This window comes from Lepisosteus platostomus, chromosome 4 (assembly GCF_059453375.1).
Source record: "Lepisosteus platostomus isolate fLepPlt1 chromosome 4, fLepPlt1.hap1, whole genome shotgun sequence".
NCBI classification, from domain to species: domain Eukaryota; kingdom Metazoa; phylum Chordata; class Actinopteri; order Semionotiformes; family Lepisosteidae; genus Lepisosteus; species Lepisosteus platostomus.
In genome coordinates, this window is record NC_142614.1 from 72,181,644 (window position 1) to 72,195,513 (window position 13,870).

Below are 13,870 nucleotides of genomic sequence, written 5' to 3' on the forward strand. Positions count from 1 at the left end.
TTACAGAGAACTAATCTCTTGATCTTCTCTCGTTGAAGACAAATCTCAGCGTGGAAGAACACCAGTCAGTGTCACAGCTGCTCCTCATAACCTCCCAAGCCGGTCAGTATTTAGCCAAGAGCGGCTAATGTAAAAACCTGAAACCAATTATACAGCTGTGGAGCAATGCTTGTATGGTGATTCTATATTATTCATCATTGGGCGTGACTCTTAAGATCGAAAAAAAAGGAACAATTATTTCACGCTCAAAACTGATTCCAGACCAGATGTTAGAATCGTGTTGTACGCATCAGAACTGTCATTTTTTTACCACTGAATCGAAGCATATTTTTAAAACGAAAAATTCATGCACATCATCATAAAATACACTCGGCGTGGCGCTGAAATGTGCATTAAAAGTTCAATAGGAAAAAAGGTAAACTGTGTTTGAAAAACTACATGCTCTAAGATTTTGTCAAACAAAATGTATAAGAGCAAGCAAAAACAGATCAGTGAAAACTTTGATCAGGTGCGTGAAGGATTACACACAGTTTAAAAAACCTCGAAGACAATACTCAAAGGATACTGTAACCACCACCACCCCCTCCTTATTAAAGATGAGACACAACTTTGACAAATTGTATAAGGGAGAGCAATTTATCCACGGGGTTGTGTGTTGGACTATAATGTAGTACTGCCGAGGAATTCGAAAGCTGTTCTGTACTGAGTCAACCGTAGATTTGACCCTCTAGCGGTGACATCAGGTAAAGTTTCGAATAGCAATTAATCATTTTCAAATATTTAGAAATATGAAATGAACTTTTGAAACATATTTATTGATCATGTTCAAGATGATTAGTTCCCCATTCTTTGTTTTCCTTCAAAATCTACTGCATTTTCCTTGCTTTTCGGATTCTGATACAAAGATTTACGTAAAAATAACGTGTGAACTGTGGAGCACTTGCTGTATTTCATAGTGTTCAGGCTACGCTGTGATTAAATCAAATCAAGCTCTGTATTCATTCTAGGTTCACGGATTTTCGACATTAACTGAAATCAACTGGACTTTTCAGTGGGATCCGGGAGAAGGATAAGAAAAACATTACGAAGACAGGCGTGGAAATTAGCTTGACATTAAGATCCGCGCCCTGCTAAATTCTGAAGTCTTCACATTGGGTCGGATTTCAGGTCAGTGATTACAGATCGGTCGGGGTCTGACGTCGCAGAGAAACTGTCAGCTTGTTGAGAGGCGTTTCCTCCTCGTTGGTTTGACCTTTTGTTGAACAGAACTGCCATATGAATTTCCTTGATTTAGGTTTAACGATATAAAACACGTCTTCTGTAACCGGTATCTGGCTAAACTCTACTCTCCCTTTTTAAGTCGGAGGCTCCACCAATCCACGCTGTATTAAAAGAACAGGATATATTTCCATGAACTACCCTTCTGTAGAGTTCTGTAGTCTCCAAATAAAGTTTATTTAAGCACCAAGATATCGTCAAGATTAAAAACGACCATAAGTTTAACTAACTGACGTGAATTATGTACAAAAAGCTGAGTTTTGATGACAGGACAGGTAACATGTCAGGATGGACTAACCCAACAATTCGTGCTGCACTCACGTTGAGGTGCTGTATATTATCTATCGCCAGCGATAAGACGAGCATGCTGCGCGACTTTTAACAGAAGACATCTGCAAGACAGGGAAGAAACGTGGATTTAGTCTCAGGGTCAATCGCAGTGTGTATGCCAGTTGAGGTTTTAGGTTGAGCGTGAGAACATGATTAATGGCTGGCAATAATGTGCATGTGTCAGAATAATGTAACATGCTTATAGAAACCATAGACGTATTTCGCTGTTCGCATTCCTTGTCTTTAAACTCAATCCTTACGTGCAGAAAAAATAAGAACCACATGAAGCTAATCGCTCCATATCACTGCCTGCGAATCAAAAGTGTGAGAACTCTTTTGAAAAAAAAATCTGAATAAAGCACTTATCCCGGGACACGTAGATAGTACGGAATTGTAAAAGCCACAAAACTGTAAAAACGAATAAAAAAATACAAATTATGCCTTTTTGTATCTAAAGAAACCCATGGTAATTGTTTAGGTGAGTTGAGCAGCTCGGAGCAGTTAAGACTTCCTAATTGTTTCTAAGTCATTCTTCTGCCTTCTGGTATACACATTTGTAGGTGTTGGAGAATTATAATTAAGACATGAAATGAGACGAATGAAAACTACTGCTGACAGTTGTAACACACCTTCATGGTTTATCTTGGAAAAGCAAAGAGAAATCTGATCTAGGCAAAGATTGTTGGGAAGAAATGTGATTGATGGGAAGGAGCCTTTTTCATCAGAACTCCCACAGATTTATTGCAAAAAAGGGAGGATTGATACTGAAGCAAAACTGAATGATTTGAGGGTCTCCTTGTCACTAACCACAGCACATGTGAAGCCTGGAGGGGGTGTACATTGTCCCTGCACCCCACAAATCTTTGCACTGACCTCCTGGTGGTACATCAATTGTTTTTTTTTTATTTCACCACCCACTTAGAGGAAATACTTGGGCTGACAAATTGCTCAAGACCACCAGATGATGACCAAGTAAAGCTCCACTGCCAGATAAGGAAATGACAGGGACATTAAAAAAAAACTAATGAAATCTGTTATTCTTATTGGTTAATGACATGGTGTAACCAAGGCTTTTTATGTACAGTCATAAGTAAAGCACTTCGCTGAAAACTCAGCTCTATCTGGGAAATGTTAATACTGTGTTACATATTGTTCTGTATTGTACTGCTTTGGAGAACAACTGCAATTTATTTATTCATACAGTCGGTCCTTGTATTACACAGTACCTTATTGTGCATGAGAATGTCCATTTTAAACACTGGTTACCCACAGATTAACAGTTTTTTTTATCTTTTCAGATCAAAGATGCTATTAAATATAAAACATATTTTATGGTTATGCTGCATGCTTCCTTTGTCTGCTGCAGCACTTCAAGGTAAGAATCTTCTCCCATAGTCAGAGTCTTGTCAGTGTTTGCTTACCTAACGTACAGTACCTAAGTTTTAAATACACGTGCTGGCAGTGGTGGGTGAAGTTGAGCCATCAGGCACTTTTCAAATCTGTGCTATTGTGCTCATTCACACTTAAATTGCATTTGTGCCCATGATCAGCTGTGATTATCCTATATCCTATAAACAAGCTTCTTAAACATCTGTGGACATTGTAAGGCTGTGGGTGAAGGCAGGCAGGGCCTGTGATAAAACAAAGCTCTCTAGTACAGCTAGCAATATCTTCACCCCAATGCCTAAAGGACTGAATTGTCTTGCTAGGAAGAATCCTCTAAAAGCGCACTCTTGAAGCATTACCCGAGGACAAGCACATCATATAATCTGGGCTTTCTATATTAGGCTCTTATACCAAATGGCCAATATACTAATCGTCATTATTAATGCCCCTCAGGTGCAACTAAATACTGATTTTTATAACATATAAAATGATACACAGAGGTTATGTGTGAATACTCGTTTATTATGCCATGTGCAGTAGAATGCATATGGAACACCATTATAAAGGATTTTACCTAAGGAAGATATGAGTAAATATTCCAAAAGAAGAGTAGAAATTACTGCTGTAATTGAAGTTCCTGTTGAAGTTCCTGTTGCGCCAAAAGTTTTATTTTGCATCCCATCTAACAGTATTTCTGGTTCTTTTTTTTCTTCCCAGAGAGCACAGTGATCATGAAGATGGAGAAAAGCCCCCCGGTCAGTGGGTCTCTATCTGGCAAAGTAGTGCTTCCCTGTCATTTTTCAACAATGCCCACTTCGTCACCCAGCCAAAAAACAGGCACCGACTACCTGAGAATCAAATGGACCAAAATCGAGCATGGGAGCGAGTTAACTGTACTTGTGGCACAAAACGGGGTAATTAAAATTGGTCATGGATACAAGAACAGGGTGTCGGTGCCCAGCCACCCTGAAGACGTCGGTGATGCCTCGTTGACGGTTGTTAAGCTCCGGGCAAGTGATGCTGGCCTCTACCGCTGTGAAGTGATGTATGGAATTGAAGACACGCAGGACACTGTCACACTCGATGTTAATGGTGAGTTTGTCTTTCGGTAGGCTTGTCTTGTCTTGGGGGGCGTATGACCTGTAATTGGGTTCTGGGAGCATACAGTAGATCGGTTTACTTATCCATGTTGTTGAAGCCAATGTCCTCACTTTTCAAGAAATAGCAGCATGTAATCCCTTTGATCAATTAGCAGCTAACTATGAAACAGGCTGTATGGGCCAAATGACCTCCTCTCGTTTGTAGTCTTTTTATGCGATTAGGTTTCACACAGTTAACACTATTTTACTAGCCCTTTTGTGCTCTTTCCATGCTTATGAGACCTTCTCACATTCCAGAAGAAATTCAATTAAAAATTGATCTATTGATATCCACAGAAAAGGCCTTTAGCATACACAGTATTTCCTTATAATTTGTATAACGCAAGAAACTGTATCTGAACACCTACCCATTTCTGAAAAATGCTCCCAGGGAGATAAAATCTAAAGTTCAGAGCTAAAAAGGCTTGTATTGTTTCCCTGGCCGTTTTCTTCCATCTTAATTAGGGTAATTTTCTTTTGATAAACATGGAGCTGACCTTTGTGCTCTAAAGTCACGGCCTCTAATTTTTAGCTGTGCCCAGAATCTGGAGGATAAGATTTGTTTTTTTAACTTGAGATTTTGGGACAGATACATATGCCTCTTTTTCACTTGTGTTCCAAAAAGTGTTTTGACTGGATCAGTTTATAAACTCAATAAACCATGAGAAAAGTCCCATGAAGCCAATATAAAAAGTGCTGGTCCCTCCCCTTATCTCTTCATTACTATTCTTTGCATTCAGACAGTACTTCCTAAGGACCACAAAGCGCTGTACATATAGCATGGATTCCCTTCATTCACCAGCATGCATGTGGTTGATGCATGGATGCCATTATGCACCTAGAGTAGACAGCAGGTGTGGGGGTGAGAGAGCTTTCTTCACCATCTGAATTAAGGGAGAAGTATAGAAAGACTATATGTACAAATTCAGAGTGGAATTTAGCCAGGGCACAGAGGTTAAGACTTTTACCTCATATGAAATGCTGGATAATATAATTCAGCACAAGAAATTAACTGAAAATACAGGCTACATATCATTCTTTGATAGTGTTCCTTATGAGATTTATTTTACGTGAAGATAAGGCACCTGACACAAAGCCATCCTTGATTTTAGACAGATATTATTGGTCTCTCATGGTAATGACCAAGAAGTAAGAAGTTAATGTGTCACCTGAAGAACAGCAAAGTGTCCCCAGTCATCAGACTGAGGCATTGGCCAGGAAATTATGGGCTATAATGGGCTATAATGGTCTACCAGTTCCCCCCCAGTAGCAATCTGGTTTTCCTTTGATCTCCCATCCCAGTACTGACCAGACCCATCCTTGGTTATCTTCTGAGTTCTGACTGGATCAGGCTGCAAAGTGGAAAACTTGTAATGCAATCATAATTGTAATAGATTTTTTCATTAATTTGATTTTGAATTTGAAGTTCTATCTGAGACTTAGTATCTGTGAGGAAAGGTGTGAATAATATAAGCAGAAGAATTTAGAGACAATCACCTGTACTATCAGTTAGCACAAGAAATTAATTGAAAATAACACAGGTCACATATGCTTCTCCCGTTAGGCTGTTAACCTAACATTTGTTTTCAAAACTGTGTTTTATTATAAGATGTATTTTACATGGGGATGACACACTTTACACAAAGCTGTCTTTGTTTTTAGACAGAATTTATCGGTCTCTCATGGTTTGACTGCTAAAATAATGTTTCCCATGTTGAGTTAAATGCTCAGCTCCAGATTTTTCTGCTGCTAACTTACAAACTCCAGCAGACTACACAGAGGGCTAGAGAAGGCATGCTGGACATGATGAGATATTAGTTCTGGGAATGAAAACAGAAGGGAAAACGTCAGCCTGCTAAAGCGATTATATTAATCCTATCAGGAAAAGCATTTGAAGAGTAATCTGAAATTAGAGTAATCGATCTATCATCTTTTCATGTTTTCAAGATGTTACCTGTGAGAATGAATATGTGTGTTAACAAATTTGTGTTTCTGGAAGAGGAATACTCAGAGGTATTGAAGTCTGTAAAGGGTAAGGATGATATCATGGAATATTGAAGGAACATTTTTTTTAATGTCAAGCTATTACAAAACCTCTGGCTCTGAAGAAGTGAAACTGACAAGGCTGAAAGTATAACGCCCTGGTGATCTTAAGGCAATAGCTCAAGAGCCGTAGCTAAAAGCTGAAACAAATGGTGTGGTTAAAAAATCTGCCCCTTGGTCACCTTGTGAGTTAACTTACCTAAGAAATGTGTGCTGAAACAATGAAAACAACATTATAGACTGGCTGTAATAATATTCTGTCTTCTCTTGGGCATTGCAACGAGACCCAGGGGGCTCCAGAGTGGCTCAGTGAGTAAATGTGGTCACTCGGAGTGCACATTGAGTCTTATTGTCCAAACGTTGTTGGTTTGATTCCCAGCTGGTGGCACTCGTTTAGCCAGTATCTCCAATGTTGGATAGGCTTGAGTCAACTGAGGTGTTGTGGGTTTGGCTATGCTTGTAAACACTGAGACTAGCTGGGTGCTTGTGAGTTTGCAGTGGTATTAGTGATAGTCTTCCAATTGATGCTAATTGTCTTGTAATATACTACAGTATGCCGATTGCAGTGTGTTAATTGGACAAGAATCTGACAAGCTCTGAAGGACTCCCTGTGAAAGGGTCATACTCATAATGAAATTGATTAATCTGATTTCAGAAGGCATTACATTCCCCCCAAATTTTGGGAATTACAAATGGAAACAAAGACTTACTGTACCTACATTTCGGCCACAAAAAAATCTCTTGATCCGCAGGCATGAGTATCTCTGTTGGTTATGTCCAAGGATTTGGACATAAGAGCATAAGAACATAAAAAGGTTACTATCAAGAAGAAGCCATATGCCCTATCTAGCCCGCAGTGCAATGGCAGTACAGTATTACATTTTCTCCATAGGAGAATAAAAGTGCAAGCTTATCTTTACAGTAGCAGTCCACATGCATATGATTACTGTATATAAGATCTTTCCTTATTTTTCTATTTAAACTTCTGAAATGTTTTTTGATAACCTTGAGATGCATACTCAGCAGTATTTTATCATAGCCCAGGTCAATGACATAAACTTAAAAAAATTCCTTTTATTAATAACCTGATCTTCATTCAAATAGCACCTCCACGTTTTGTCCAATAAGTAACTCCGAAAGTTTAATTATAAAGTTAGCAGAATAATTTGCATGTGGTGTCTGCATCATTAATATATCAAAATGGCTAGTCTAGGATGAAGATCTTCCTGGCAGCTGCTAAAATTTACAAAAGTCTGTAGAACCCCAAATAATGATGGGATGGCAGTTTCCTAAGCCATGCACTTACAAAGGAAGCAGTCCATGGGGAATTCTTGTCATTCCAAATGAAGATGAAAGACCAACAGGGACGTGTCAGTATAGCCCTGGACATGTCAATACATCTCATATCTATGAGCTGATATAAAGCATGGCTTGTGATGAATTATGACTGTCAAACTTAATATCAAGTGTCTGTCGGCAGACACACCAGCAGTTTAACACAGCACCTTCTGCTCAGATAATAAGTTCACAAAGCTGTCCCTTCGCCCGTCTCTTGCACATTCCAAGCAGCAGGAATTGTTAAAGACTTAAAAAATCCCTTTATGACTTAAGTAACAGCTGAGTTACAAATTGGTTTCTCATTCCTTTGCATGCGAAAGCTTTATTTCACACTACCCCCATACAAGTAAGGAAATATATAAGACGAAAATCTACACTTGCTGTTGCATTTTGGTGCAATTATAGAGGTGTTGCCTTCCAGGCAAACCTGTCTGAGAGCTACTCCCTACTGGAAAGGTGCATTGGTAACTTTATGTCCCAGTATTATAAACAGCGTGGTCTTTCTTTGCCAGCCTGTATTCTCAGACACTGCAGCTCATAACATCTTGAATATGTATCTTCTATTATCTGGTAGTAGCCCTTGTGGTATAAAAAGCGCAGAAGCTTGTAAAGCAGGCCATGAATGTAAAACATGCACTTTATCTGTAAAACACATTGTAATCCATGCACTGTATAATTATTCCATCCTTTTCATCATGCTGGGAAATTCATTCCAATCAACATTTTATAACAGTCTTCATTTACATTATTTTTTTTTTAACAGGTCACAATTGTACAGGCAGGAGAAATAAGAGATAGAGAGAGTTTAGCTGTAACATTTATTGACATGGAGCATATTCATTCAAATTAATCTGAAATAGTTATTTAAGGGATAGTTACAGGTTGAGCTGGTTCATTGGAAGTCTTTTATGTGTGTCCTTTTTAAATAGTGAATTGCCTAGAATATATTAATGATAATGAACATTTTCTTTTTTAATTTTACAGTTAATTATTTCTGTTGTGTGTCTGTACAGGTGTTGTGTTTCATTACCGGGCCTCCAGCAGCAGGTACACCCTCACCTTCGAGCAGGCCAAGCAGACCTGTAAGGATGTTGGGGCCACCATAGCCTCTGTGGAACAGCTGAATGCGGCCTACGAAGACGGCTTTGACCAGTGTGATGCTGGCTGGATGGAAGACCAGACTGTCAGGTACAGTAGATTCACAGAAGGCCATTTACCAAAATATCTGGGAAATATCTGTTTGTTTATTGTCTGTGCGTGCTGTCACTATTTATATTTCCTGTTTTGTAGTGGTTGTAATGACCGTGTACGTTGTGTGTTGTTAATTGTTGTACTGCGTTGTCTGTTGTCCTGAGAGAAGGGTGTGAACAAGAATCCCATTGTGCATGTGGCAAATAAACTCCTCTATCCTCTGTCTGTCTATATACTGTACAAATCATCCTAAATGGCCTAAACTATTACCCATTATTCTTCACCAGCTCCATCAGTTTTCATGTTGTTTTCAGTTCAGAACTGTTTGGTTTTTATATAAGTGTAACAAGAAGTGTTTACAATTTCATCTGGGCAGGTACCCAATTACTAAACCCAGGGCGGGTTGCTATGGAGATAAAATGGGAAAGCCTGGTGTCAGAACATATGGAGTCCGCCACCCCACGGAGACATATGATGTGTATTGCTATGTAGACAAATTGGAAGGTAAGAAGATGATCTCCCGCAGGCTCGAAGTGGAGCAGCTGTGTCAAACCCAGGGTGCTAATTTTAAATGCAACACATGGCACTGTGAGGTGTGACCATTTACCGCAAGTCTTTGTGTCAGGGAAGCCTCTTTCCAGATGAGAGCTGAGAGGTTTTCTGACACAAAAGAGCTCACTGCCAACAGGCAGCCAAACTATTAATTTCTCTCTATTAGCAAGTCATTATTCTATAAAGCAAAAAAGCTTTGAAAATGTGGGGGATGATTTGATTAAAACATTAAATGCCTGTGGTAACATAAGGAAATCGTCATGAGAAAACAGCCATTTATTATTTCGTTTTTTCCATGATGTTGACTTTGCAGACTTTCTTAGCCCAGCTCAACATGCGGCTTTTAGAATTGGAACACAATAATAACAGGCCTAATTAAAACCAGCTATTTAGGCCGCTTAAGGTCATTCCAAGTGCCACAGCTGAGCCTTTGGTGCATCACACATCCAAAGTATACAGTAGGTGATACAGGAAATAAAGAACTTGGCAGATTTATCACATTTCGGAGAAAAGAATAAAACCTGGTGCTATAGAGAAAGTCACATATTTATATAAATAAAAATGCTATTCTAAAGTTTACTTTCAAGCTTGTGCTGTCCACATTAATAATAATAATAATAATAATAATAATAATAATAATAATAATAATAATTGCTTACAGTTATATAGCGCTTTTCTGGACACTCCACTCAAAGCGCTTTACAGGTAATGGGGACTCCCCTCCACCACCACCAATGTGCAGGATCCACCTGGATTAGACTATAAACACATTTAATTGTATTATACTAATTGCCAGAGAAACAGGCCACTTATGTTTCAGTGTTGTGTATATATAATATTTAATACGTCTATTGTATTTTTCCCATTCACTACAACTTAAAACAATTTAAATTCTTACCAGAAGCTTTCATGTTTAATATATTCACTTCAGTGGATCTAATTTATTGCCTATAGATGATTTATTAAAGGAGCGTTAATAAATAATTTTTTCAGCTTCTTTAATTGTTCACATTAGGGTTTGGATAAATGCTCACATGCCATTAAATAATGAATAATAATAAATACTGTCTTAATATTATAATTGATTACAACATGGCAAATATGTGTAAATCCAGTACAACGTGGATTTATGTACTGTTTATTAAGCGCTGTAAAGCGCTTTGAGTGGAGTGTCCAGAAAAGCACTATATAAGTGTAAGCAATTATTATTAATTATAACATTGGCTTATACAGTGCTGAAACCTTCACTTTACAAAGTTTGCTAATAAAAGATCGCATTCCCCTTATTGTACATGAGTCGCGAGGCTTGATGTAACCTCAGGCTGCAAATTGTTTTTTACATTTGGTGCAGTTAAGAATGTAATAAAGGTTGTACATGCAGTAGGCAACCATGCAATACATATACTGTAGCAACTCACTTAGTTGTTTGTTGATCAGCCAAACATTTTATAAAAGTCTAATGAAAAATTTCTACAGTCATGCAGTAGAAGCATGACTGGATGCTTGCTCCAGACTGCCACATCTCTTAATGCTCAGACATGCATGGATGTGGACTTGAAAGTACTTAGTCTTAGCTTTGTGTCTGTGTATCACTCTTATTCTACAAGAAGAGCAGTGGGTTATTTTTTTCAGTAGTTTTCAAATTTCACTTGTATCATATATCCTTGTAATTTTCTCTGTTCAGGATAAAAGAGGTTCCAATCCTGTAACCTATTTGTGTATAACATTTCTTACTGCATTATAAGTTACCAGGAGAGACTACAAAACTTTTGTGGCTGACAATAGACCACACAGATCACGTCAAACTGTGAAATGCTCAGGTTGACCTCTTTTACAAACTAACCCCTTATAAATCATTCTAAAACAGGTTTATTGGTGTAAGGTTACCCACGCTATACTTTCTAACATTAGGCTTGCTCTTTTACAAACACAAGACTTTGGAATAAGCAGTATTACATCAAAACACATTTTTTTTGTTGTTGTTTTGCTTTAATTTGCACTTTATTTTATATTACTTATTGTAATTATTTTATTGACATTAAAAATTACATCCTTTGTATAGTCTCTGAACAGAAGACCAAATCAAGTGTGTCCCAGTCAGATTTACAGTATATGCTATCCATAGGACAATTTCTGAGATCTGAAGAAGAGTAAATTAGAAATTGTTTAACCTTTATTTGAATGTTTACAATACTGTAAACAGTTAGTAAATTGTAGGCATTTATTTAGCAGCCCAAACATCTCTAGCCTGCAGAATAAATACTATCACAATTTCTTTTGAATTCCCCCCAAAAGCCTCACAAATGATTAACAATAGGTTCTCTTCATTATGAAAAAAAAAACAATTTATCTTGTGTGTTCCTGTTTATATTACTTCTAAGGTAGTTCTTCAGCCTTTCTTGCTAGCAGAAAATTGAAAGCTTAAGAATACGTTCATTGATAGAGTTTGGTACTTAATATTTCCTGTATGCATTCAGATAGTAATGAGAAAATGTTTTAGAAGCCAGTCTAAGCCTAGCTTGGAGATTTCTGGAGGGTTGGTGTAAATACAAATTTTCACTCCAGTTCATTTCTTATCGAGCTAAATCAGCTGGTTTCCAGCTTAATTGGACCTATTTAACAGCTTCTCCTACTGTAGCTCTTTGGGTGTTACTGCTTTAAAAAAGAACTTGTAGACACACCACCCTCACCATATCAGGATCTGACAGCCTTGGTCTAAGCAAAGAAAAGCTAAGTTAAATCATGCAGACATGGAAGTATCATGAAAATGCACCATATTTATACTCCTCTTTTACTTTTTGTAACAGACAGAGAATTGATAAATGTTTAGCTTGACTGTACTGCTGCTATTTAAACACAAATGTTGGGTTATTGTATTTAATGGGTCTATTATGAAATGGGTTTTTATCTGACAGTAAATATTTAAATATTGCAAACTCTTATTCTTGAGGTTACACCCAAATCTTCTTGAAGAAAAGTCTTTAGGCCATTAGTTTTGCCCTTTAGTTTTCTGTCAAGAGTTAATCGGTTGTTTAAATTAAAATCTTTTTGGATCAAACACTGCCCATTTGTTTTTTAAAACATTAATGGTGTTATAAACGGCTTTGTAATTGTGTCATTAGGCAAATATAATAAACATTACAAATTAAAATTACAAATAAAGAACTTATTTTGAAACTTAGCTGCAGTAAGAATTTACCTCCCACAATGCACAGACAAAACGTTTTCTGTGATGTACAGTATTGTTGTTTTCTGTTAGCTAGCTCATAAAAAAGATGCTTAAGGAGCAGAAAAATGCCTGCGATGAATGTCCCTTTCACATACACACTTAAGTATTCTATTGTCGTGACTGTTTATTGTTTAATGTTAGGTGTTTTATGAAAAGCTGCAAATCTATCTAAAACAATCTGTTGATGATGGTATACAATACCACATTGTGCAATTTGATTATTATTTTCTTTATAAGAATATTTAGTCAGGGTTTTAAATCTTTAACAGCATACATTTTCTAGAAAGCACATGGACATGATAAACCAAATTTTGATCAAGCAGTGTCTGTTACATGCTCTTGGGCCCTCACATTTCTGAGAACCTCATACATCTCAAGAACAATCACTCAAAGTCCACTTCACAAACACCTTATTTTTAAAAAGGCTTAGGAACAGACAAGTGTTTCTGAAGATAATGACGGTGGAATTAATGGCTGTTAAAAGGGGAATCAGACCTGGCTTGAATGCGTGACTCCTGATAAAAAAATAACAGTTTGTGTATGGTTTAAATTTCCCGAAAGTGAAGAAAAGCTGAGTGTGTGACGCTGGGAATTTGCTTTCTCTTCAGGCGAAGTGTTCTTTACTCCGGCCCTTTCCAAGGTGACCCTCAAGGAAGCCGAGGAAGAGTGTGCGACAAAGGGCGCTGTCCTTGCCTCCACTGGACACCTTCACTCAGCCTGGAGAAATGGTCTCGACAGGTGTGACTATGGCTGGCTCTCTGACGGCAGCGTTCGATACCCTATCGCCGTAGCCCGGACCCAGTGTGGGGGGGGGCTTCTGGGCGTCCGGACATTGTACCGCTACAGGAACCAAACCGGCTTTCCTAACCCCACAGAAAAGTTTGGCGCCTACTGCTTCAAAGGTAATTTTTCACATAGTTCTTGTTCAATAGCAAGTGTTTTAATGGTTAATGTTTCACCTATTAATGAATTGATTTGTTCACAAAGAACAATATAAAGTTACACAATGTGGGTAAAACGAGTTTACTGGATGTTAATCAAGGAGTGGCCCACTTAGGAGCCATACACGCTGTCCGTTTTGGAGAATCACACCTGCTTTGTGTGAATATAATGGGCCAGTGGATGTAAGAAGTAGACCAGCATTGTGGAAGGATCAGTAGGTTATGAAAAGATTTGACAGCTAGCCAGAGTGTCAAAGTATGCTTTTCTAATTCTTAAAAGATTAAATGAACTGCTTTGTGTCCTGCTGAGCTTGAGATGAGTTTTATCTACAGAGAGATGTGCTAGTGCAGCAATCTGACTCCCAGCAGGAGACTTGAGCCTTAGATTCAGTTTCCTAGTAGCCCTTTGAAAAAACAGCTTGTTGATGTCAGCTGGTGTGTCT

At 38.0% G+C, this 13,870-nt stretch overlaps 1 protein-coding gene across 2 annotated transcripts in view; it reads left to right on the plus strand.

Annotated features, from left to right (window-relative positions):
• Positions 1-13,870, plus strand: part of vcanb (versican b) — a 67,561-nt gene that overhangs the window by 2,384 nt on the left and 51,307 nt on the right. The window contains exons 2-8 of one of the 2 annotated variants that reach the window (XM_088630637.1): positions 39-102; positions 1,008-1,167; positions 2,907-2,983; positions 3,712-4,086; positions 8,528-8,702; positions 9,082-9,209; positions 13,095-13,388. In XM_088630637.1, coding sequence (XP_088486763.1) covers positions 2,914-2,983; positions 3,712-4,086; positions 8,528-8,702; positions 9,082-9,209; positions 13,095-13,388 — 1,042 coding nt within the window. In that variant the 5' untranslated portion in view covers positions 39-102; positions 1,008-1,167; positions 2,907-2,913. The remainder of the gene's footprint in view (positions 1-38; positions 103-1,007; positions 1,168-2,906; positions 2,984-3,711; positions 4,087-8,527; positions 8,703-9,081; positions 9,210-13,094; positions 13,389-13,870) is intronic. The other variant, XM_088630638.1, reaches the window with a different exon arrangement.